General features: G+C 54.2%; 3 protein-coding genes across 3 annotated transcripts in view; 1 reads left to right on the forward strand and 2 right to left on the reverse strand.

The window, feature by feature from the left end:
* CSUI_002585 (rsc6 baf60a-like with a swib related protein) overlaps window positions 1-5,965 on the reverse strand; it is an 8,965-nt gene extending 3,000 nt beyond the window's left edge. Inside the window, exons 1-6 of the mRNA XM_068062785.1 lie at window positions 4,731-5,965; window positions 3,920-4,060; window positions 2,784-3,131; window positions 2,361-2,597; window positions 1,489-1,764; window positions 276-851 (exon numbers count right to left, since the gene is read on the reverse strand). Coding sequence (XP_067925245.1) covers window positions 276-851; window positions 1,489-1,764; window positions 2,361-2,597; window positions 2,784-3,131; window positions 3,920-4,060; window positions 4,731-5,078 — 1,926 coding nt within the window. The 5' untranslated portion in view covers window positions 5,079-5,965. The remainder of the gene's footprint in view (window positions 1-275; window positions 852-1,488; window positions 1,765-2,360; window positions 2,598-2,783; window positions 3,132-3,919; window positions 4,061-4,730) is intronic.
* Window positions 5,966-6,134: 169 nt separating this feature from the next.
* CSUI_002586 (uncharacterized protein) lies at window positions 6,135-13,785 on the forward strand (the record flags this gene model as incomplete). The annotated part of the gene is made up of 7 exons (XM_068062786.1): window positions 6,135-7,850; window positions 8,704-10,400; window positions 10,677-10,815; window positions 11,392-11,498; window positions 12,302-12,399; window positions 12,975-13,067; window positions 13,760-13,785. Coding segments are annotated over exons 1-7 (2,946 nt in total), but the record flags the coding sequence as incomplete, so codon positions are not given.
* A 750-nt stretch (window positions 13,786-14,535) lies between these two features.
* Window positions 14,536-22,390, reverse strand: CSUI_002587 (uncharacterized protein). The gene is made up of 3 exons (XM_068062787.1): window positions 18,329-22,390; window positions 17,155-17,418; window positions 14,536-16,413 (listed from the first exon to the last, which is right to left on the reverse strand). The coding sequence occupies exon 1, from the start codon at window positions 20,919-20,921 to the stop codon at window positions 20,472-20,474; it is 450 nt and encodes a 149-aa protein (XP_067925247.1). The 5' UTR covers window positions 20,922-22,390; the 3' UTR covers window positions 14,536-16,413; window positions 17,155-17,418; window positions 18,329-20,471.

The raw sequence follows: 22,390 nt of genomic DNA on the forward strand, positions 1-22,390 counted from the left end.
TGGAATGTGCGCGTACAGAGAGCTCTGTCTCACATGAGTCGCCTGTTGTACGCGCCCCCGGCGCCCCTGGTGTAACATACCCCCCCTGTGCACAAAAATCTGTCTATCTTGTACAGGCCTGTCACGGGCTCACACCGTCCAAAAAACCACGTCCGACCAGTGACTTGTCCTCCATAGTGCTGCATATGTACCTAATCGCTCAACTGCAGAACAAGCCATGGTAACCATTGCTAATAAGAGAGATCTCCCCAGGGCGGCAAAGAGCCACGTCTTACTTCAACAGGGTCGTTAGCAAAACCGGTGTACATATTTCGGTACATAACTCTCTGCTGCAGCTTCTCCACGGTTTGTTTCATCTTGAGATCCAGCTCCTCTGTTTGCTGCTGAAGATTCAGCATCTCATGAATAATATCTTGTTCTTCTGTCTCTTCTTTGCTTCCGCCGCCTCCTGCCCCGCCCGCGGCACTCAGATGACTCGTTCCCACTTGCTGTAGAAGAACTTGCTGAGAGGCTGATAGCCAAGCATCAAGACCTAACGAGCAGCAGCTACTCGCCATACTCTGTAGAAGAGCTTCGGCCGCAGGGGATGACGAACTCGAGGAAGAACATGCAGCGCTAGCACCCCCCGCCCCCCCACCTCCAGCCAGACTAGCGCTCGCCGTGTTACCCAAGCCACTGCCTGCGGTGTCAATACACTCCAAAGTAAACTCATACGTCTGCTCGTTGTCAATCCAGTCCCCGCTAAGCTTCAAAGGATGCGAGATGCATACAGGACGCGGGGGCATCAGATGACCTCGAAGCAAACGGGGGAGATCGGAGAGACGAAAAAGGTTGACGTTCGAACCAAACACCTAAGATGACACAGACACCAGCGACAGCGGAAGCGCCAGGCGGTCGCCAAGGGGTGCAGTTCAACTCTGTGTCCTCTGCTGAGAGTGCTTTCTGTGCAGAATGTCAGAGTAGGACTGAGCCGAGACAAGGAAGCCTACCGTACGAACATATACGAAAATACACCAGGATCGCTGCGCATGAACTTATGCCACTACCCGCAACGTGGGTCACAGAACACGTTCCCAGTTAGACGCATCACCTGCCATTGACGCGGCCGCCTCCCGGCCCCCCCCACGGTACTCAGCCCGGTGACCGGTTGTCCTGTAGCACCCCAGCAGTCTACGTGCTACATCTCTTTCACGAGCTCTTCAGCTTCTTAGTTCCCAGAACAAAAGTGCGAACTGCACCGAGAATACGTACACGAAGACAACCTAACCCAACCAGCTAGCACTGGAACCATCTTCGTTTCAACTGTCGGGAAAGAGGCGCTACCAAGCTCAGGACTTCTCGTCGTGAGCTTGGTAGCCCACACAAATCAGAATGGAAAGATGCATTCCAATAAAGTATCACTGGAAATCGCGGAAGTAAACTGGTAGGCGGGGCATCATACGTAGGTATTACGACCGGCAGACCTACGACGTAAACCCTCGTTCTTACCGCCTGGAGAGCCGTGTCTGTTCTTGCATGCAAGATGCCCGACGCATCCACAGTCGGCGCCACCACAGACTTCGCCGGTTCGTCACGTTTCTTAGATCCACTTGAAGCGGCTGTGCTGCTTGCCCCCTCATCTGCTTTACCCGCTAATGTAGCCTGAGACTCCGGAGGCAGCAGCAGCAACTGCTTGGACAAAACATGCGCCCAGATTCCCCTCAGAATGCCACATAGGGACAGCTGCTCGTGACCTCCACATAGAGCTGCCAAAGGGGCGCTTAGCTGCACAGAAAGAAAGGAGTTACGAGATTGACGCGTTTCTTCACTTTCCATCAAAGCAATGCAGGAATAGTAGTATCTAACAATCTACCCGAAAGGTTTCTACTTTTCGAGGGAACTGCGAAGGTCGAGCTCGCCTAGAAATTTTGACCGGCTCCAGTTGTGCTTCGAAGAGGGCAAACGAGGGGGAAAGACAGAACGGCTCACGGTCCGCGTACGCTGAAGCAACCAAAATCTAGCTCCACAGTCTTGAGAACAAAGAGCCGGACACTCTCTTCACTTCTTCACGAAGGAAACACTGTGGAGCAAGACAACAGTCCTCCACGGAATCTAGGGCGCGCGAACAGACTGTGCCACAAGTGATTTAGATTAGACGGTACAGAGGTAGAACAGCGTGTATTGTTATCTCCTGTAAGTACACCATTAGGCGTTAACACTTCATGCGCAACGCTGGTCCTCAGATCGCACGACGTGGACGTAAAACTGCGCGCAATCTTATCTCCAACAAGTACGCCGGTACTTGTGTTCAGCACTTGAATGGTGTGAGTATCCTCCTCGAGGAGTCAGGCCAGCCATAGAGAGGTCAAAGGAAAGTTTACTCGGAATGTTGGAGTGCGATAATTGACGAAGAAGAGGATTTTCAGAGTCATCTCCGCGCTCCCTTTGCGCTGTATAGACAGTCCATCGAATGTCGAAGCACCTAGGGAGCTCGTTGTTCTACTGTCCCACAAGATTGTTTCTTCATCGGTCAAAACCATGACTCGCGAAAAGAAAGAAGAAAAACGAGGTGGGCATAATCCCCCTCCTGCCGCTGCACCTCCACCGCCTCCCCCGCCCTAAAGGAAATCAGACGCAGATGCGGACAGCGAGACGACTGAAAAATAACATAAAAAGAAAGGAAAGCGACAAGCACCATTGCAGCTAACAAGACAGTGAGCAAGTCTGAAGTACCAATATGGACGCCGCAACTAGCAGTTTACGAAACTTCATGGATCGTAAAGAAAGAAAACCGACGGACGTACGTCATGTTTATCGGTACAGACGCCCTTGATGTGAAGACACCACGATGGTGGGGGCACATGAACTTCAGAACTTTCGATACCCTTCAACGACTGCTGACTTTGTCCACCACTCCCTTGTATTCCATTCACTGGTCCCCCAGCCCCTCCTCCTGCTGCACTCGAGCCACTTCCTCCTCCGGTAGCTGCCGAGTTCTGAGCTGCCGCTAGTGCGGCGGCTGCAGCCTCTGCTGCTGCGTGATCAGGCACTGGGGCATGCTGATCAAAGGCGGAGTAAGCCGGAGGCTGGTTTTCATGTGTATTATAGATGAATACGCGTAGTCGTCGTCTTGAGAGTAAGGTTGGGAGTGTCTGAAAATTGAACCCAAGCACGCGGGAGATTCGGCTGAATCCCTAGCCCCCATGAGGCGACAATCATTCTTCGAAGACTTTCTGCCTGGAAGATCAACTATCAAACGGCAGATGACACCTTGGGTACCAACGTCAAGGAACCAGGAAGAAAGTGATTGCTAGACAACGAAAACAGAGACAGATGTGGCTCGGTGACAACCCCTAGAGACGTCTTGTACTCTACGAGAAAGAGAGTTTTCTTTATCATTTGAATTACACTGCCCAAAAAGAGGCTTAGCGTCTAAAGGTAACCTCAACATAAAGCTACTAAATTAGCTATCGATCTTTAAAGGATTCTGAAACAAAAAACTACTCTGAAACTCAAGTTTCCATTTCACCAAATCGCTGACCACCAGGGATAACGAGACGCGAAGGTTGAAATACTGCTAGATGTGAATACCTGCGCTGAACCGTACAGAGCGTTAAGGCAGTAAACGCTCATACATACGTACACCAACGTAGACACGGTGGTTCTCATTCACTCAAAAGTGGAGAGCTTCAGCAGTCTGTGTTGCCACTTGTAGTCCTCTCCCAGGACTTATGTAACAGCCTCAAGCCAAATGGAGACGTTACACTGAAATTCAGCACAGACTGCGTCTGCCGTAAAAAACGGCAGTACCGTCGTCACACGCCAATCCGGCTACCAGACACTGCGTATCACAAGGAAACTGCGGTGCAGCAGTCCCTTCTAGCTGCTGCACCGCAGTTTCCTTCTAGCTGTGCTCGGCGAGGCGGCCGCCACACCTTACAGCTCGGCTAGTCGTATGCAAACACGGATAGCAAGTGTCACGCAAGCTTGTCAACAGATGCTCGGTCGCCTCATCCATCTCCCTCTGGAGTTCGGTCATAGCCACGAAGTCGCCGTAGAGGTCGGGACAGAATTCCCGCACCTACGAGAAGCGAAACCCACATCCGATATAAGACAGGTCAGTAGGCCTTGCCACAGGAAGAGGGAACTTTTGCAAGATGAGAAGAGGTTTTCAGTACTGCATTCGAAAAGAAACTCGCCCACCGCTAAGTGGTCAACAATCAGCTCAGAGGGTTAACACACTGCCTGCCGGTCCACAAGCAACGTTAAGAAGACGGACGGGGCTTCAGTCTTGACACACATACGTGCGAACTCCCGGGGCACGTGCTCTCCTTCTTGAAGTTTCACTCTAAGGAAATGAGTACGTGTCCGCGCTGCAGGTGGCCGGCCTACTTTTCATAACTCCTCTTTCTAGAACGCTCTTTTAGAGGACAGATGAAAGCTTTCTCTGCATGTGCCTCTTCATCACCATGCTTGCACCGTCCGCATACACGTCTCACGAAAGCTGATAAGGTGGGGCACATAACCAGAACGATACGAAGACTGCAAACGGTCGTTTTCCTCCATTCTCGCTGCCCTCTTAACGTTAAAAGAAGACCCCCCTTTCCACGATACGCCCACAAAAGAAGGGTTTCATGGCGTTGATATACAAGAAGAGAGCTTCGATGCAAAGAGCGTTCCTTGTTGTCAACGTATGACATGAATTTCAGATCAGGCCCTCCACAACAAAGAGAATGCGTGAATAGACGTACACACTCAGGAACAAATACGGGTCCGTCTGTGTCCGTCAGGCGACTAACAAGGTCTGGTTTCGACCCGTGCCCCCCTGCAGAAGAACCCGACTGCCTTGGGCCTCCTCCTCCTCCGGATACAGCACTCCCTCCCCCGGTGGCTTTCTTCGAGGTGGAAGACAGAGGCGCTGGACTGGCAGAAGATGCTGCCTCGGAGCTCGTCGTCGTCGGCTTCCTTGGGGTCAGCCCGTGCAGAGTGTTCCGGTTATTCAATTTTCCCGTGTCTTGATTTGATGGCCGTGTGGAAGGAGAGCCGAGACCAGCAACTCCCCCGTTCAGACCAGGCGAAAGGACAGCAGAGGACGTCATCGTGAAAAAGAGTCTAAAAATGCCGGTGCGTTGATGAGCGAAGGTATGTCAGCACAGACGGCGACACCTGGGAAGAAGACGCGCGGGCCGTATACTGAAGAGGAAGACAGTAGACAGTAAAGAACCTCGGAGACAGTGCTGAAGAGACGTCGTGCACCGCAGGAGAACGCTGGCTAAATCTGTCTAGACCAAGGTGATAGGGACAGCAGAAGTCGAGACAGAAGCCCCACAAAAGTAGCAAGTCGACCGAGGCGCGGGACAGAACGCGGGTGAGCCCTTACCCGCGGCAACCCACAAAGAGAGCGAATCACTGGACCGTGAATGACAGCAACGGGAAGGCTTGCTGCCAAGGAGAAGATTCGGGAAAAAATTGCCGGCCCCAGTCTACCAAAAAGAAGTAAAGCGCTCTAGGCAGAACATGAGGTAGTGCCGGCAACAGGTGGGCTGGGTACCAATCAACGGCTACATAGTGCCTTAACATCTTTTCGAGGAATGGGCATGAAGCGCATCAGAACTGCCGGCGACGACTTTCCCCAAACAAAGCGAGCTGCAAATCTCAATACGATTACGGATCCAGGGCTCGCTGCAGAAGGCTCGGGTAATCCAGCCGGCCGGGAAAAAAATAACCGGGGGGTTTCTTACTTAGAATGCACCAGGGCTCTCGATCTGCCCTGTCCCCGGCCCTACTACTTCCGCTCAGATATTGACACTCGCTTCTGTCGCTCTTCTAAAGACCTAAAGAGACGATCACAAAATCCGGACGCGTGAAGGCCGTCTCGGCTGTTCTCCAAGTAAAACGACTGTTACAGACCAAAGGGGGCAAAACGCCTTTCCAAAGTCTCTTGTATCTTGGAGCCGTGCGCGCCGGGTGCAATCTGAGCCTCTTTCGTACAGAGAAATAAGAATCCAGTTCGGGCTGAAGGACGATGTTTCTGGAGGGATGAAGCTGTAGGCCTGCATCTGGCATTTCCGTGTGTGCCTCTCCGTGCATGCACGCTTGGTAGGTCAGTTGCAGGCGTAAAGTAATTCCTGTCATGTGGATGTTTCTGAATATCTGCCGAGATTAGTCGGCGCACGCTGATGAAGAGTGATAAAGTCTTATATGAAAAGTAGCGTCGACTTTGATGTCCCGAACACAGAAACCGTAGCGGTGTCCTCAGAATCTGTTCATCTGTTGATTTCAACAGGCGAGAGACCCGTTCACCTGGGGCTGCTGTTCCCAGCGGGGCGCAGACACTGGTGTCTCCACTTCTCTGGCTCCGCTGCCATGAAGTCCTGAGTTCGTGGAGAGAGGCTATGAGTCTGATGCCGTCCTTAAGTCTGTGTTTGGGCTGGCAGGAATCGGCCGTACAGTGTAGAAGGATTCTGATTGACTCTCTTACCGCTGGTGCATGAGAAAGGGGGTCCCTGTTCCCAGGCACTCAAAGTAGAACATGCATCTCGCCTGTCCTGTGCGTATCTTTGCATCGTTCAGGGGCCACGAGGGCTTCTTTGTGTAGTATTTAGGGCAGCTATCTATACCCGGCAGCTATTTGCTGCGTCGCTTTCTTTCTGCCAGAACTGCAGTTCTCTCGCACTCTCTTTCGCACAAGAGACAGCGCTCTTGTTCTGGAGACGCACGGGTCGTGAGTGTCTGACTCAGCAGCATCACACCTGAGTACGTAAGATAGGCAATCGCTTGACTACATCTGTATACTTCTGCATGTAAGGAGTCGTGTGCCGAAGGCGCAAGCAACGGCCCGAAGTGCAGGGCTCCAGCCGGTTCAGTCCGTCAACCTTTTCCGGGAAACGGAGCATCCGAGGCGAAAAACTCTCCGCCCTTGTCTGGGTTGCCTCTATCCGACTCGCTGGAGGAATGGGAAAGGATAGAAAAGAGTAGGTAGTGCGCCAGCTAGACTGCCGAAGCTCTGATCAGCTCGCCCCGTGACGAACGCGATACTTCCTGCTACAGTTTAGAGTCTTCGGATTTTCCGTCTGCTGCCGGGATGGCTGCTCCTTGGTACTCTGCGTGCGCCGGAGTCCGGGTGCTCGCTGGAACTACATTGGGATCTTGCGGCGCGTCTTCTCTGTACTCTGATAGCCCCAGTCTAGACTTTCTCGATGCTGTTCCTTCTGTTATCTCCGCCTGTCCTTCCTCCCATTGTCTTCTTATCTCTCCGTGCCCCTTGCCCGCTCACCGCCTGCTTAGTGTAGGAAGCAGAAAACCTCCAGGTCCGCTGCATAGAGGGAGAACGACAAGACAACGTACAAGGCGAGGGGCGAGCTCAGGAGAAAATACAAGCTTGTCCGCGCAAAACAAAAAGTTTCTGAATGCGCTTGTCCAGAGTGAAGGTTGTTTCGCTCCTAGCTATGGAGGAAGAGTCCACTGCGTGCGGCAAAAGTGGTGCCAATCACATAGTCTAACTCGTAGGGCTCCAGTGGAGTGTGCTTCACCTAGCTCCTCGCTTTTTCCTTTCTCTTTTCCGTCATCCCCTTCTTCTGACGTAGTGTCATCGAAGGCTTCTTCTTCGGAAATGCCCTCAGCTTCTCCTGAGCTCAATTCTGCCACCGCGAGCCACCCAAGCTCACGGACACCGTGTCGCTTGCCTTCTTTGTCTCCTCTATTCTTTTCGTCACTCTGGAACCGGTGGAAAGGTAGGAGTACTGATCCCTCGCTGGAGCGTGTCGATCACTCTCAAGTGATGCTGGCCGTCCTAGAGGGTGTTAACAGAACCGGAGAGCAAAACGACGCATGCCGTGTTACGTTGCACACCTCTGTCAATGAAGCAGACGGTAAGCGAGTTGGGCGTGATGCTTCTGGAGCACGCGACTCCCAGATTCTTGGCTGTCTCGATGTGCTGCTGAGGGAACTACATAATTTGATATTGATGTGGCCATCCCTCAAGCTCTCAGTTAGTTATGAAGAGACACAAATGAGCTCTCTTCTTCAGAAGTCAATGTCACTGGAGACCTTCTCCGAGCAAGACTGGCAGAGAAGGTTCCCCTGTTTCTCAAACATTCCTTGTCGTCTGAAGTTCAATGATATACATGTATGCATAACTATGCCAGCTCGGTGAGTCCTTCATTTGCCTCTTGCCAGCTCGTGCTACGTCCTTCCGTGCGGCCTTGTCGTGTGTGTTCTTGGAACGATGCGTCAGCTTTCTGTTCACAGCCGTGACATTTTGTCTACATATGAGACACATATCCAGTCTAGACACCGTCGGCTTTCCTGAGGCAAAGCCGATCTCTTTTCGATTGACTCTGCTTCTTACTTAGCCCGTTCTGCAGAGTCGCTTTATCAAGTTGACTTCAGTCGGTAGAGGGTGTAGAAGGAGGAAACTAAAGCGAGTGGCGAGAGAAAAAGAGGACCCCAATCAAAATGCTGGAGAAATCAGCCCGGAAGCACTCGCGCCGGAGGTGTTTCCGCACAAGAGCCTGCAAGGACCGACTGCACGGATGGTTTCGCGGATGCCCTTATTTGTGTGCAGCAAATAGACGGGGTTGCTGGCGTGTGAGGGGGTCCTGCGCATTGCAGCATGCACTCAGTATCGTTCCTTAGCTAGGTCGTAGTGCTACTAGGCATCAGACGCGCTGTTCCACCACATTGAACGTAGTATGTATTAGTCGTGGTCTCCTTTGTTCGCAGGGAGGACACACGTCCAAGTTCATGCGGGGTCGCATGCCGCCGTGACGGTAGGTGACCCCCTTTGCCTTGAAGCACCGCTGCTCGTCGGCACATCTCACGGTGTTCATCTTTCCCGAGTCTTTGAAGTATCGTCCTTGTCTCTCCCGCTTGCAGATCTCTCCTCTAGCCATCTACATTACCCTAGACCCGCTCTGTCTGCTACCCCGTTATCAGCGAAAACAAATACTTCATCATCTGCACTTGGCTCTCCGGACAGCGGGCTGGGCGTAACACCTCCGGCTGTCTCTCCGTTCCTTGATCTTCTCGCGGCAGCCATTCTTGCCCGCTACCCAGACCGCGCTGCGTCTTCATCCGTTGTTTGTCCTTCTTTCTCCTCCAAACTGGCGAATGCGTCTTCCCCCCCGTTCTCATCACCACCTCTTTCACACCGTCCCGACGGTTCGTCCTCTCCTGCGACGTCTGCTTCCTGTTTTCTCTCAAAGGAGGGCTCTGTCCTGGAAACATTGGAACAGCTTGCTGTCTGTCAAGGCGTTGATACGAGCTTTGTACGCACGTCCTCTTCAGAAAGAGGTCTCAGCCAGTCGAAGCGACCGGCAATGCAAGGCATTGATCTTCTGCATGGCGCCTTGCTTCCTCGATTCAAAGAGCGGCTTTCCAAGAACGACCTCCGTTCACTGTTTTTGCTTGTTCATCTTGGAGCGCTTCCTCTACCGGCGGTAGACGATAAATCAACTGAGAGAGGCCTCTACGTGACACATCCCAGGGCACCTCTGGGTGACCAGGAGCGAGGAAAAAGCAACCCGACAACAGGCCGCATCACGCCCCCGGCATCAATGGCAACCCTTGCAGGTTCCCGAGCCCCGTCTTCAGTGGCGCGTATGGGTTTCTTCCCACTCTTACTTGCATTTGCTGGAAATCCCTCGTGTTGTCCAAACACGTCCGTGTCAATTCTCAACACGGAGTCGGGTCCCCAGGTGTTATACGTCCTTCTGAAGCCTGTGTCCTCTCAGCTCTCCGACTCAAGCTCGGGTAGTCCATCGGAACAGGGTTCCTGTCCTTCTGCACCCGCGGACGTGAAGGGGGGCGGCGCGCACAACGCCCAGTGGATGGAGTCTACTGGTAACGAGGCGACGACAACTGTAGAGCCGAGAAGCCTAGGTGAACATACTTGCACTACTACAGTATCTAGCACTCCGCCGCGCCTCTTGCACATGTCTCCGGCCACGTCTTTGGAGACTCTTTATCTGCCAACATATATGAGGCAGGCTGCTCTCAAACGGAGATCTTTTGGTATGGCAGCTAGTGAGTGCGCCTGTCCTCGATGCACACAGCTTCCTGATCTCTGTCGAGCATTCAACTGCCTTCCATGCCGGAGTCGAGCCAGTGGCACCGTGTTAGGCAGGCTTCCCGAGGGCAAACAAGAACAAGCAGGAAACCGGGAGTCTGAAGCCCATCCTGGGTGCGTTCATCAAGAGCCGGCCTCCAGACCCTGCGCCCCTCGTGCCGCGGAAGCGGATGCCGCGAGCGGCCTTGAAGCAAGTCCGGCTACAACCCATACTCGAAGAGAGCCTGAAGGGTTTCAGGTGAACTGGGAGACAGGAGGAGGCGGGACAGATTCAATTGTTTACCCCACCGGGCCTTCGAGGTCGCTCTCACTGATGGAGACTCCGATGCGCTGCCAAGTTTGCGGAGAAGAGGTGCGCCACCCAGTCGACCCGCTGTGCGATTGCGGTTTGGGAAAACCAACGCCTCCCTCTAGACTGGAGTAGACAGCTGGCGTCTCTCATGAGATTTGCAGAACATGTCTTGAGAAGGGGATCCGCTTGTCCCCTCTCTTGCGTGTGCGCACTCATATATAATGGGCAGAAACGCCAACAGCAGCCAGTCAGCAAAGCGTGTACCCTCTGCACCATAAGGTAGTGAACCCGTGACGGCCTTGGTGTGTTTGTTGGACGACTGTGGTTCCTCTGAAGCCTTCTTCAGAGACAAGGAGACGCTATGAGGCAGCGGAGAGAAGTTTGTTTATCGCATTAGCCACCGCATCCCAGATGGCGCCTGAGGCACGTCGTCGACTGCCCTCCTACGCCTTTGATGTTCTCGCAGATGCCGCTGGTAGGCGCGTCTTCGCTCAGACTGAATGTGGGATTAGAGTGGTAAACTGATGTTGGTGAAATGGGTTGTCGACCGTAACTCTCGTGTCTCGACAAACGTTTTTCGCTAGTTCGTGCGAGGCGCACCATGTCCGTAGTTTTGACTTCTTGCCGACTGGAGCAGAACGAAAGCCTTTGGTAAAAGAGACTGCACTTACACTCGGCAGGCTTGAAGGGGGGGGATATGTTCGCCGTGTCACCCTGAACAGCATTCGGGCCGTCAGTCTGCTGAAAGCAGTGTTGCATGCATACGCGTGTCCTGCGGTATTCGGCTTGCCTGGCTATTCAAAGACTACAGAGTGTGCAGTGGCTGTGAAGACACCCGACTGAGCTGGCACTTCACCTGTCTCCGTGTCTCCTGGCTGCGCATCGTGATTGCGTTCTCGATTAGTGCGGCAGCTGCAGCCGAATCCTCTGGTTGGGATCACGGCGCGCACCGAAGCGGACACGTGAAGAGGGGTGTGCATCGATGCCAGCAGCGTGTGGAGGACATCTTGTCCACGCGCATGATTTCGCGTGTGAATGCTTCTGTCTAAAGTGGGCAGCAAGGCAGAGGACCGGAGCCTCATTGCGGACACTCACTTTCTCCGGGTGCGGCAGTTCATGCAGGACCTCCATTATCTAGCCCAGTGTCGCCAGCAGCAGGTAAGGTAGACATGGCCTGTGCGTCCTTACGTGTCAGACGTAGAGCTACCTGTTGTGGTGGCCCTTCACAAGCGTGAGCGGTGGCAGCCGCCGGCTCGATCATGTATACTGTTGTTGAAGCGTGTGCGTGATAGATCAACGTGGCCCCTAGGCTACGCGCGCTCAAACAGAGGTGCAAGCAGGTGAACACATTCAAGCGTGTGCCTCCGTATCAGTTTGTAGCGTATGCGCTTGGCGCTGATAGTGCGTATTTAGAACAGTGCTCGAGGTGGCTGTGCGGACCACTGCGGTAGCCGTTTGTCTTTCGCCTTCCTCTCTTTGTGACACTGTGCGGCCGAGCGTAAACGCACGAGCAGGTACGCGGAAAGTTGGCGCCCGCGGTTGGACTCGTCCACCATCGGCGGCTCTCAAGTGTCTACCAAGTACTGCGCCCGGATCAGAGACCAGTGTGGTAATCGCGAGCCAAAGTTGTCACATCGGGGGTACCCTCACACTGTTTCCGCGGGTTGTTTCAGTTGGCCTTCCGCCACTGAGCGCAGCTCGACTTTATTGTGGCGAACGCATGGAGCGGAGCGGTGCATAGGACCCGCATCTAGGACACATTGAGAAATCGCCGAAATATTGTCGCGCGTCTTACACGAACGAGAGCAGAGCAGTCGTGTCCGATCTCCAAGGTCTGTGTGCCGAAGCCGGCGGGCTGGGAGGTGCTCCTGAAGAGTTTTGTGGGTTACAGTTTCGTGAGTTTTGTCGACAGCTGTCTGTGAGTTCAAGAGATTGGTTGACTTTGTGCTTGTTTGCAATAGGCGGTAGCCGCACAGAGTGGGCCTTTTGCCACGGCAGAAGCTGGGAAGCCAGATCTTCTTAGGCGACGGTGTGAGACGGTGATCGAAGCGACTCGCGCGTAAGAGTTCTAGTTGTTTTTCTTCGGGGATACAGACGTATTCTAACGGGGAGAGGTGCCCATACAACCTGGTGGGAAAAAAGAGGGTTCCGGCTCTTTTCCATGGTGACAGGGCTCTCTCAGCCACCACGACGGTGCGAGTGAACAACAACTCACGCAACTGCCGGTCTTTCTGCATGGAGGACCCCTGTAGGACAGCACCTCCGAGTTACGCTTGGGCGCTTGTGTGTGATAGATTGCCGGGTGTCTGCGCGGGCCCTTATGGAACCCTGCGGCAGTATCGTTAGAGAAACCAGCGAGGCAATCCAATGCATTCCTTTCCCTTAGCCTCGGGGGTGTGTTTGAGCTAGTTGACTGTGACTAAATGACGACGCCTCCTTGGAGTGATGACTGAAGCCATGAAATCCTTTGTTGTAGTGTGCTCACAAGCACGCACTGGTGCACTGCTCGCTCGTGCAGCTATACGCACTTCGGGCACACAAAGGAAACTTTCTTCCTTTGGCCACCTAGCGATGCGGTGTGCGTAACTGCGAGTGGACACCTGCGTGCCGAAGTATATCTGATGAGCTATTCAGGGCAATCGGGCCGCATCCAGACGAAGCTCGGCTACTGGAACGCCTCGCTGTCGTAACAGGAGACGAGGCGGACTTCCGGCGTGCTTTTGAAAGGTCCGAACACCGGTCTCCTATCCGTGCTGGCAGCGCCGACTTTTGTTTTGGCTTCGATATTGTGCTGTTTCACAGCGAAAGGAGGAGCGTGCACCCTGGCTGCAGGGCATAGCCTTGTCTCCCCCGGGCCCGAGTGACCAGGGCAGACAACTCGGTTATTGTATTCAGGAACCAGGGGTATACTGGCCTCGTAGTGAGCGGGGGTCGCACGGCATCGGCTTTCTGCGTGGAGATGGGACTGCGCTGCATTTGTTCACTTTGTCGACTCGTACACGTACAGGAGTTGCATAGATGCGGAGAGTAGGAATGCTGACCCCTGGTGGTTCCTATGCGGGCGCCTGCAGTGCCGTTTTCTAGAAGCAGGCAGCCTGGGGGTGGGGCACACCGATTCGGTGTGTGTTCTATTGCGCGCCGAACAAGTTCTCTCTGAACCATATAGTACGGGGGGGCACTAAAGACTAAGACAGATGGAGCGGGCCTTCCTGACTTCCCTTGACTGCGTGGAAGAGAATGAGTTCGTCGTCAGGGCATGCCTCACTAATGCCTTCACGGAAGCACAACGTCTCTCCACCTGTGAAAGTGTCGTCCGTCCAAGTCTGCCGGTAGCCGGGTAGGCTCGTTCGGTCCTCGATGTGTGGGGTGCCGTGCAGCACTGACGTGCGCTGTCCTGTTTTTTGTTGTGCAAACAACAGGCATCGAGTGTTCTGCAATCCAACCAAGACCATGCAGTCTGTCAGCTACGACGAATGGAAAAGAAAGCTCTTGAATGCGCGCTACAAAGAGCATTGAAGAGTATTCCGGTAACGACCGCTGCCTTGCCACGGCTTGCTCGACTACTGTTGGGTTTAGCGAGAATGCTCTTCCTCAGTACTCGCATATTCATTGCAAAAGACTTTCGGGTTCGGTTCCGAGGGCACTTCTTGTTTTCTCGCTGCGATGAGGCTTCTTGGCTCGTGCGCCCGATTTGCATTCTGTTCGGCGTGTGCCGTACTCGGATGCCACCGTGTCTCACTTCGACCCTTCGTGAATAGCGAAGGACCTGGCTGGACCACGAGCGGGCCAATGAGCGCACTTGACGCAGTGCTGCCGCTGCTGACAACGGTTCACGCGGGAGATCTGTATGCTGCAGCTAGCTGTGTCGCCGCCGTCCCTGTCTCAGATAACTCTCATCTTCGTTCAGCGCTTTGAAACCGCAACATAGGTTAGTCGGCTGACGCTGACGGTATTTCACTTGCTGCCCGCGTAGTGGAAGGCGTTTAGCAACCGAGTTTGCCTCTAGATGTGTATATATCTTTCCTGACATCTGTCTGGCGCCTTCGAACCTACACATCTTGGCCACCAATGAAACAGCAGCACGGGTTTCAGTCGCTGTGGCGATCCATAGTTGCTTCACAACGAGCGCACAAGGTTCTTAAATGGCTCCAGCTTCGAAAGTCCTCCATCCAACACAGATTGGCCGCACCTCGATCCTGGAAAGCAAAGTGGTAAGGTGATGTTTTCACGTATGAAGGCCTCGACGACCGCAGACTTGAGACACTTCCGAGATACACGGAGCCAAATGAAATGATATTGTTCTGTTGTTGCCGAATGTTACACGGTTAGTCTGGTAGTTGCTCCACAGGCAGCACTGGACAAACTGGAAGTCTCGCCAGCCGATGCTAGAAGGTGGACAGTTGCCGATGCTGCCACCTGGTGATACGCCACGGCGGTCATCATACCCCACGCCTGGTGGGTACAAACTCCATTGTGGTGGTGCCCCCGACATACATGAACCCCGGGATTGTACCCCTGACCTGACTGAAGCGCGCGAGCTTCCTCTCCGTGTCACCGCCGAGTAGGCACACTATTTGCAATCGAGTAGTCACTCCAGCCTACGACCTTTCGACTTGGGTAGGAACCCGTACAGCAGGCAGGCTCCCGCCGCGGGCTGAGTCTCCAAAGTTCGTTGCGGATTTCGCGTGCCCACACAGAACTCTTCAGAAATCTTCATAAGGTGTGGCTGGAGGAAGGCGAAGAGCCGAGACAACGGGAAACAGATAATCCCGCCGGCAGTTCGGGTGTCGTATTGTCTTAGAGCAGGCCAGACCTTTGAAAGGCGAGACACGGGACGTAAAAATGGATACCACTATGGCTTCTTCTTGTGCCAAGAAATTGCTGACCTTTCCTTGAAAAACAAGAGACAACTTGGAGGTCACTGGAACTTCCGACGGCGTGATTTTATTCCACTTTCGCCCCCCCCCAAAAGTGATAGAACTTCACCTCCCGGTAACAGCAAAAGAAACTTGTCTCTCGAAACGGCAAAAGCGTAAGTTGCCGTCGCGTTCTCCGACGTTGCTGGAAAGTGGAAGGACGATTAGCGAAAGCTGCTCTAAGCCATTTAACACAGTTTCTTTCGTGCAGAACGACCGCGCACCACGCGAAGAAGACCAGTCGCCAGCGCTTGCACAACAGACAGCTTTTCAAATGTTTCCAACCTGCGAAGCTGTTCCGGGCAGGGTGGAAACAACGACAGCCTTCGGTCCGGGAAAAGTAGGCGACTGCTCCGCGCGACTGCAGGGCTGACTCAAATAAGTATTGGAGGACGGGCGACCCACTTCCCAGGACAGAGAGGTGCGTCTACTAGTACATTCTCTTCTCATCACTGATTGTCTGACACTCGACGCCATATCCCCCTTATAAGGAGTCACTGCTCATTGCTTTCGGAGCGTCTCCCACTCGTTCTAAAGGAACACCAAGTATCAATTACTGTCTACAGGCAGATCGACCTCTATTTGCTCATCGTCGTCCGGGGCAGGAGAGCCGCCTTCTCCAGCAGCCTCTTCCTCTTCTTCTGTGCTTCGACCACCTGTAGCACGCTGCCTGCGCCGAGATAGCCAGTTTCTTTCCGCTTGTGCCGCTCGACGTCTGTCCCTGGAGAAACTCTTCAACGCCGCCATACTCGATAGGGCAAATACAGAAATGAGGTGGAGTTTGTTTATGCGCGCGGCTGCTGCGTGCAAGCGCCCATACAGCTGAACTCTGGGATCCTTTCTCCCAAGCCAGTGTTGCAGTAAGCGCACTTTCTTCTCATCCGCGAGTGAAACAATAAGAAAGAAGAGTTGAATGTCACTGTCGGTTTTCGGGAGAAAGCCTATCTCAGCAAGTGCCGCTGTCAGGGGCTGCACCTGACCGTGCTTTTGCATATTGAATATAGCTCTCGTGAGGCGAGCATGCTGAGTCAGCCACACGGCAAGAAGGCTATACCCAACTACTGCAGCGATCCTCGAAAGAACCCTCGAGGTATTTGCGATATTGTCCATCCGCTTGACGTAAAGCCGCCCCCGCGCCCCAACGTATTTCGGCGATCCTGCAACATGAGAGTCCACGCACAAGCGCACAGCTGCGAGCCCACCCTCCACTCCTGATGGTACAGAGCGATCAGACGCTTTCCATCCTAACTGGACTAGGCATCGTGAGGAGGTGCACGAGCACGGAGACCAGTGATGGTGCCATAAGAAATCTGCCGCAAAGTCAATTACTCCGACACAGAGTGGAAAAGCTCGCGGAGCTTGTTCTCTGTCACTCTCCTGTCGAGTACACCAGAATTTCATCATGCTTTCCCGCCGTTCCCAAACACGCTCCATGCGCATAGTCTGAGAAACATAACAAGGAGTCCTTGGCGGTATAGCCTGCAGAGGCCTCCGGGCAGTTTTTTACCCAGAAACCAACCGAAAAAATAAAACCCTTCAGGTGGCCCGCCGGCAGACCCGCGGGACGGGCACTTCCGGTGCCACGCAAGGTAGGGAGCTACGCACCTCAATTCCGCACTAGCGACGAGATCTTACGGTACAGCAGCTGCTCAGGAGCAAGCGGACACCGTGCGATATCCGGTCACCTCTAAACTAAGGGTCTTAGTCTTTCACACTACCCCACTACCAGTTACACCTGTCAGCTGATCCGCTAACTCGGGGATAAAGTCTCTTCACTTTGTTTGATACGGCTGCTTCGCAACGCAGTAGACATGTCAGACTTTGCGCTCCAACAGGTGCGCTACCAGACACCGCACAGCGTGCAAGCAATTACTAGAAGCCGTCTGCTGAAGCCTTACCGTGTTCAATCCTCACTCCGACGGTCGTCTTCTTCACCTTCGACGCCGGCATTGCAACTGCCTTTTCACCCACTCCGGTGCAAAGCACGACAAGGGAAGCGCCAGGGTTCACTGAAGTATCTTGAGAGTTCACTAAGGGCAGGGTTGCCTTGCCGCCGATGGTGGTCAGCGGAGCACCTTGCACATGGACTACGTGACCGGTTGGGCCCCAACTGACGGCGGACCCCCCCACGCCGCCGGCTGTCACCTGTCCATACGTCCCACCTATGAGCGCATACAACGGACCGGTCACACACGAGTCCGTAGGTTTTCACCGAGGAGATGCACGGGGCTATACGCGCACGCAAGAAACCAACACTAGTTCCAGGCACAAAACGCGCAAGACAGTTTCTCCGTGAAGTCTATGTTAACACTACTTTCTTCGATCACCGCCAGCCACACAGGGCTGCTAGACTCTAAGCTGCCGTCTGGTTTGTCTCTTCCGCACGTCAGCGGAGCAGTGAGTAACACATGAGTGTTGCCCCAGATGCACGGGAAGAGACTGCGCATAGCCTGGAGAGGCGGACCAGCCCAGCTCGAGACATTGTGCTCCTGACCCCACTTTGGGTGGTTAGCGCAGATTCCACGGACGCCGTTACCTGCCAAGACGCCGACAGGAGCCGTCACTAGCATACGGTGCACTGCAGCATGTGAAGCAGTTGCGAACAAGTGTTGGTGAAGCCGCCTGAATATGTCGGGACGTCGAATACCTACTGTGGGCGACCACTGGTGTGGCCGCAACAGTGTCACCACTGAGCAGCCGGAATGCGACGAGTTGTGTTTTTACGCAGACAACAAACCCTTGCACATTCAGATATAGCTCAAGAAGAGTGTACACCCAAGCGAATCGCAAACACCCTTACAGACATCGTGAACTCGCCCGCTGAAGGCCTTTGTATTTCTGAAGACCGGGAACGCAGCCAACAGGGTGCCTCCCCGTTATCTCTCGTACGAGACTTCTGCGCAGTAGCGACAACGGGCTGAACTACGCTGACGGAAGTAACTGCACTTCAGATGAGTACGCAGAGAGCCTGGACACTCTTGCCAACCCCCGGTGCACAGACCCACAGCAATATGACAGCCGAAGCATGGTCTCCTCGTCCCGAGGTGCATGCTTCTTCACCGCAGTTCCCACCTTCGCCGCATACGACGCTTCCGTCCGGGCTCCGGTAAAGGTTGGGAAAGTTGTTCGGTCTGAAAGTAACTTTACGCGTCTTTGCTGTGGCCCCCTTCCCCTCCTTGGCAATAGAGAGAGTTTGGCCTGCTCTTCGCGGACTTCTGTCTTGAAGTAATTCTTCGACAGCTCTAACATCTGCCCGGGGACCATGCCGCGACGGATTGAACCTCCTTCGTGGCCTGATCGTGAGAGATAAACTGTCAGATGTTGCCGTGGCGGACGACTGTTCGTTGGGGGTTTCCAAGGAGACCAGGTTGACCCCATACGCGGCACCCGTGGCAACTGGCGAGGACTCGACTGCAAGGCATGACAGACCCACGTCAGTGCGCAGCGGGATATCATCTCTTAAGGGAGCGTAGATGTGCCAGAAGAAGACAAGGGAAAGAAGCGGAGAGCGGCGGTTGCGCGTCAAACCCCACATTATGGAGGAAGATTCGGTAACATCCGGTCGTGGTGTGAAGCAGGGTCCTTTCGCTTAGCCCGAAAATTACTGCGGCGCTGCCGAGGCCAACTTCGGCGCCTCTGCGACCTAGAGATGCGAGGAATCGGCAACCGAGGTAACTGACTCTAAAGTCAGTCACGAGTGGAGAAACAAAGCATAGGGGACGGTCACCGGAAAAGGGGAAGACGTCAACTGACGTCCTAGCCAGTCAGCCTCCGCGTGAGTGAACTGATGCGACATTCAGAGGTCCAACCCGGAGATCTAGCCTCGCAAGAGCAAGCGCGTCCCAGCCGAACCCGAAACTATACACGCACAAGGGGCAAACGAGATCGACAGCACGGGGAAAGAATAAGCCGAAGCGGACTAAGAACGGGTCGCATGCCCTTGTCCGTCTGGTGTTCCTGTCTACCTTGGCCTGTTATCATCCATGTACTATACACATGTGGAGACTCCTTGGGCAACCCGTAACCTGACGACGTCAGCTTCAAACGCTGTCCCCGGTTGTGCCAAGAGACTAAGGCAGGGCTGCTGAACTTCGCATGCAGTCGCAACCGAATAAAGCGGACAACGCGTAGCTTGCCGGCAGCTTACGGCGTAACAGCAGGTTCCTCGACACCTGGCGCACACATGAGTGAGCTTCTGCCTGGCAATTGACGAGCCGCAGTGGAGCCGCTCACCCCTGTGCCGCACTTACATTGCTGCTACACCCAGAAGGACGTTGGACATGATCAGCAGCTCAAAAACAAGGAAACAAGGTTGTAACGCGTCCATGCTGTCGGCCTTGTTGCGCATCACTTTGTCTTGTTCCAGGGCCATGTGTCTGTACCGTTGGTAACAACCTTAAACCCGTCTGGGCGTGTGGACTCCAAGATGCTGCTGTACGTAAGCAAGGAGCGCCTGTTACCCTGGGACCGCGTTTGGTCAAGAGAAAGCTGCGACCGACAGCAAAGCAATACGGAAGCTACAAAACAACGAAACAAGAATAGTGCCCCGGCTACCTTCACAAGGAATCTTCTATTGTCCAGTTGTTTTTTTTTTCCGTCCTGGGTGGGAAGAGACTGAGGAACTGCGCATTCCAGCAGCACCTGTAGAGCAGCCTGAACGTGTTGCACGCTGTTACCGCGAAGGCCGAGAACCATGGCCAACCCGGCGTACGTGTTTCGCGTCCTCTCTTGCACGAGCTACGCGTTACTCTACAATCGGCGGGCTGCCCCCTTGGCAGTGTCATCCCTGTATTCTCGTCCGAAAAGATTGAAGACTACAAAGGCGGCGGCCGCCGGTACCTGTCCCGCTCACGCGAAGAGTGCATCGGGGACACCATGAACAGCTTCGGCTGCAGGCCTTTTTCTGCTTCAAAAGAAATGCCCCTCTGCGGCAGTGTAGCTACAGCTGCGCACAGGCCCCCGCATTGGTCGTCAGGTGGACAGGGTTGTGTCCTGGACTGGGCTAGACTTCGCAAGCTGCGCACTGTAAATAGCCCCGTCTGCCACAGCAAAACTGCGGCCTTTTCAATACTCAACGTATGTATGCAGAGAAGCTGTGCGCCTGCAGGACTACCCAGAAGGCACGGACCAGAGAGAACTCTCGACAGTCGTTCCCGTCACTTCACTGTTAAACGGAGAACCAATACCCAAACGGTCGGTTGCCGCAAAGCGGACTTCAGTCGCGGCTCGCGCCTGTTCTTGGACACTGCACCTCTCTTTCAAGATTTGCCCTTAACAGGCAAATTTCACTTGGCAAGAGACCTGTACAGGATAAAGCGCTAGTACTGTTCTCGCGCAGCCACTGCTCGAGCCTAAGCTTTCGGGTTGATTCGAACTCGGCGTCGGATACGAGAAAATACTCTTGCCTGAGTCTCGGTACAAGCTCTGAGCTAAACTCCTCTGGGGGAACCGCGAAATCAAGATACTCAACAAAACGCACCGCATTGCAACAATCTTCAGCGAAAGCACTAAATGTACTACTTTGCTTTGACCGGCTGAAGCCAACGGAAGGTGGCGGATTCATCAGAAAAGGACACGCTGCGCGGGCAGACTTGACACAATCCTGAATACAACAGCACACTTCGTGCGGCTCGCCCCCAGTTATTCTGAAAGTGTGCGTAGCCATGGGCAAATCGCTGGGTGCCTCCGCAGGAACGGGGCAGTGCTGATCAGGTCTTTGACGGACGTGCTGAACGAATTTGCTGGAGATGTCAGAGTCACGAAACAAACTCTGGAGCAGGACTGCGGCGTATTCACCATCCGCCTCGGATCCTTGCGAGCTACCCAGGAACGTTTCACGCCGGCTGTTCTCGGCTGCGCGACTCTGTCCTACCACTGCGGAACTAGGAGGTGTGTGCACAGCGTATGCAAACCAGAAAGCAACTTCGACGCAGGCTGTCTGCTGAGGTGTCAGATGCAGACGTTCCACAGCCAGAGACCGGGCACGGCTGAGCAGCCTTGCCAACCTCTGCAGGGTAAAGAAACGCCTCCAGGGGACACTGTACGCCCGGCATAGCTGGTTCCACAAAAAAGCGCGCACTGGGGTCTGAATGTTTACCACTGTCGATACGGCTTCATCGAAAGTCTCCACAAGACTTCTTATGTCCGCCTGCTGGGTCAACACTTTCGCCTGTTGTAAGCGTAGGTCCGTCGAGCTTAGTTTCGTAGAGCAGCAGACTTGGATACGCGTGATCTTGCCGTGCCGCTCTGCTCCGAGAACAACATTTCGTATGTCTGATGGCGACGGCTGTGCGATGGCCGTCACGGGGTCTTTCGAAGCGTCCCGCGGTAATGCAGGTATGGGTTCTACTCTAATAAGTAACACAGGTGGGTTATTTCTTTTTCTCCGCTCATCATTAACACGGCAACCACCTGCCAAAGACTCCGAGCTGACTACCAGGCCATCAAACTCGAGATCGGCCGCGGGGCCTACGGGGTCGAGTAGACGGCAGAGCCGAATTCCCACGGATTCTCCGAAGCCACTTTTCACAGGCACCAATTCGGGAGCGTCAACTGCTTGTAGCCAAGTTGTTAGAAAGCACGCCGAGTCCGTCCCACTTCTCCGAATTCCCGGAATTGGCCACAAGTACGTTCCTTCGTGACAGGCAGTATGCCACGCTCGGAGTGCGGCGTCATCATTAGTAGTAGACTGCCACACGCCCTCGAATTCTTCTGAAAGCACCTCTTGAGTGTAGTTGTGTAGAACGCACCTACGCCCCGCCGCTTGTAGCACAAGTGCTGCAAACCCACATGCTGCAGAACTGCGCGCACAGAACGGCTCAATGCCGGCGGCCCAGCTCGTCTCCGAGTCCGTGACCTTCTTTGAAACCAAAGCTCCGGCTGTGACTGCGATAGTTAATGCGCTTTGCGTTAGCAGGGCAGCCGCTGTAAGCAGCAGCTTGTGTCCTGCGTGAAGGCGGTCAAACGCACCTGCAACAACGACATGGGAAAGGCCTCCCAGACTGGCGAGTCGGGTGCCGCAGCAAGAATGCACTTGTGCATGAAAGCCAAGCTCGTAGCACGGGCCTGAACTGCAGCCGCCTTCTCCAACCTTCACAGCTGGGCTAAGCTCCACCGAAAGCTTCCCACAGCAAC

Source organism: Cystoisospora suis (assembly GCF_002600585.1).
Source record: "Cystoisospora suis strain Wien I chromosome Unknown contig_1077, whole genome shotgun sequence".
Classification (NCBI taxonomy): domain Eukaryota; phylum Apicomplexa; class Conoidasida; order Eucoccidiorida; family Sarcocystidae; genus Cystoisospora; species Cystoisospora suis.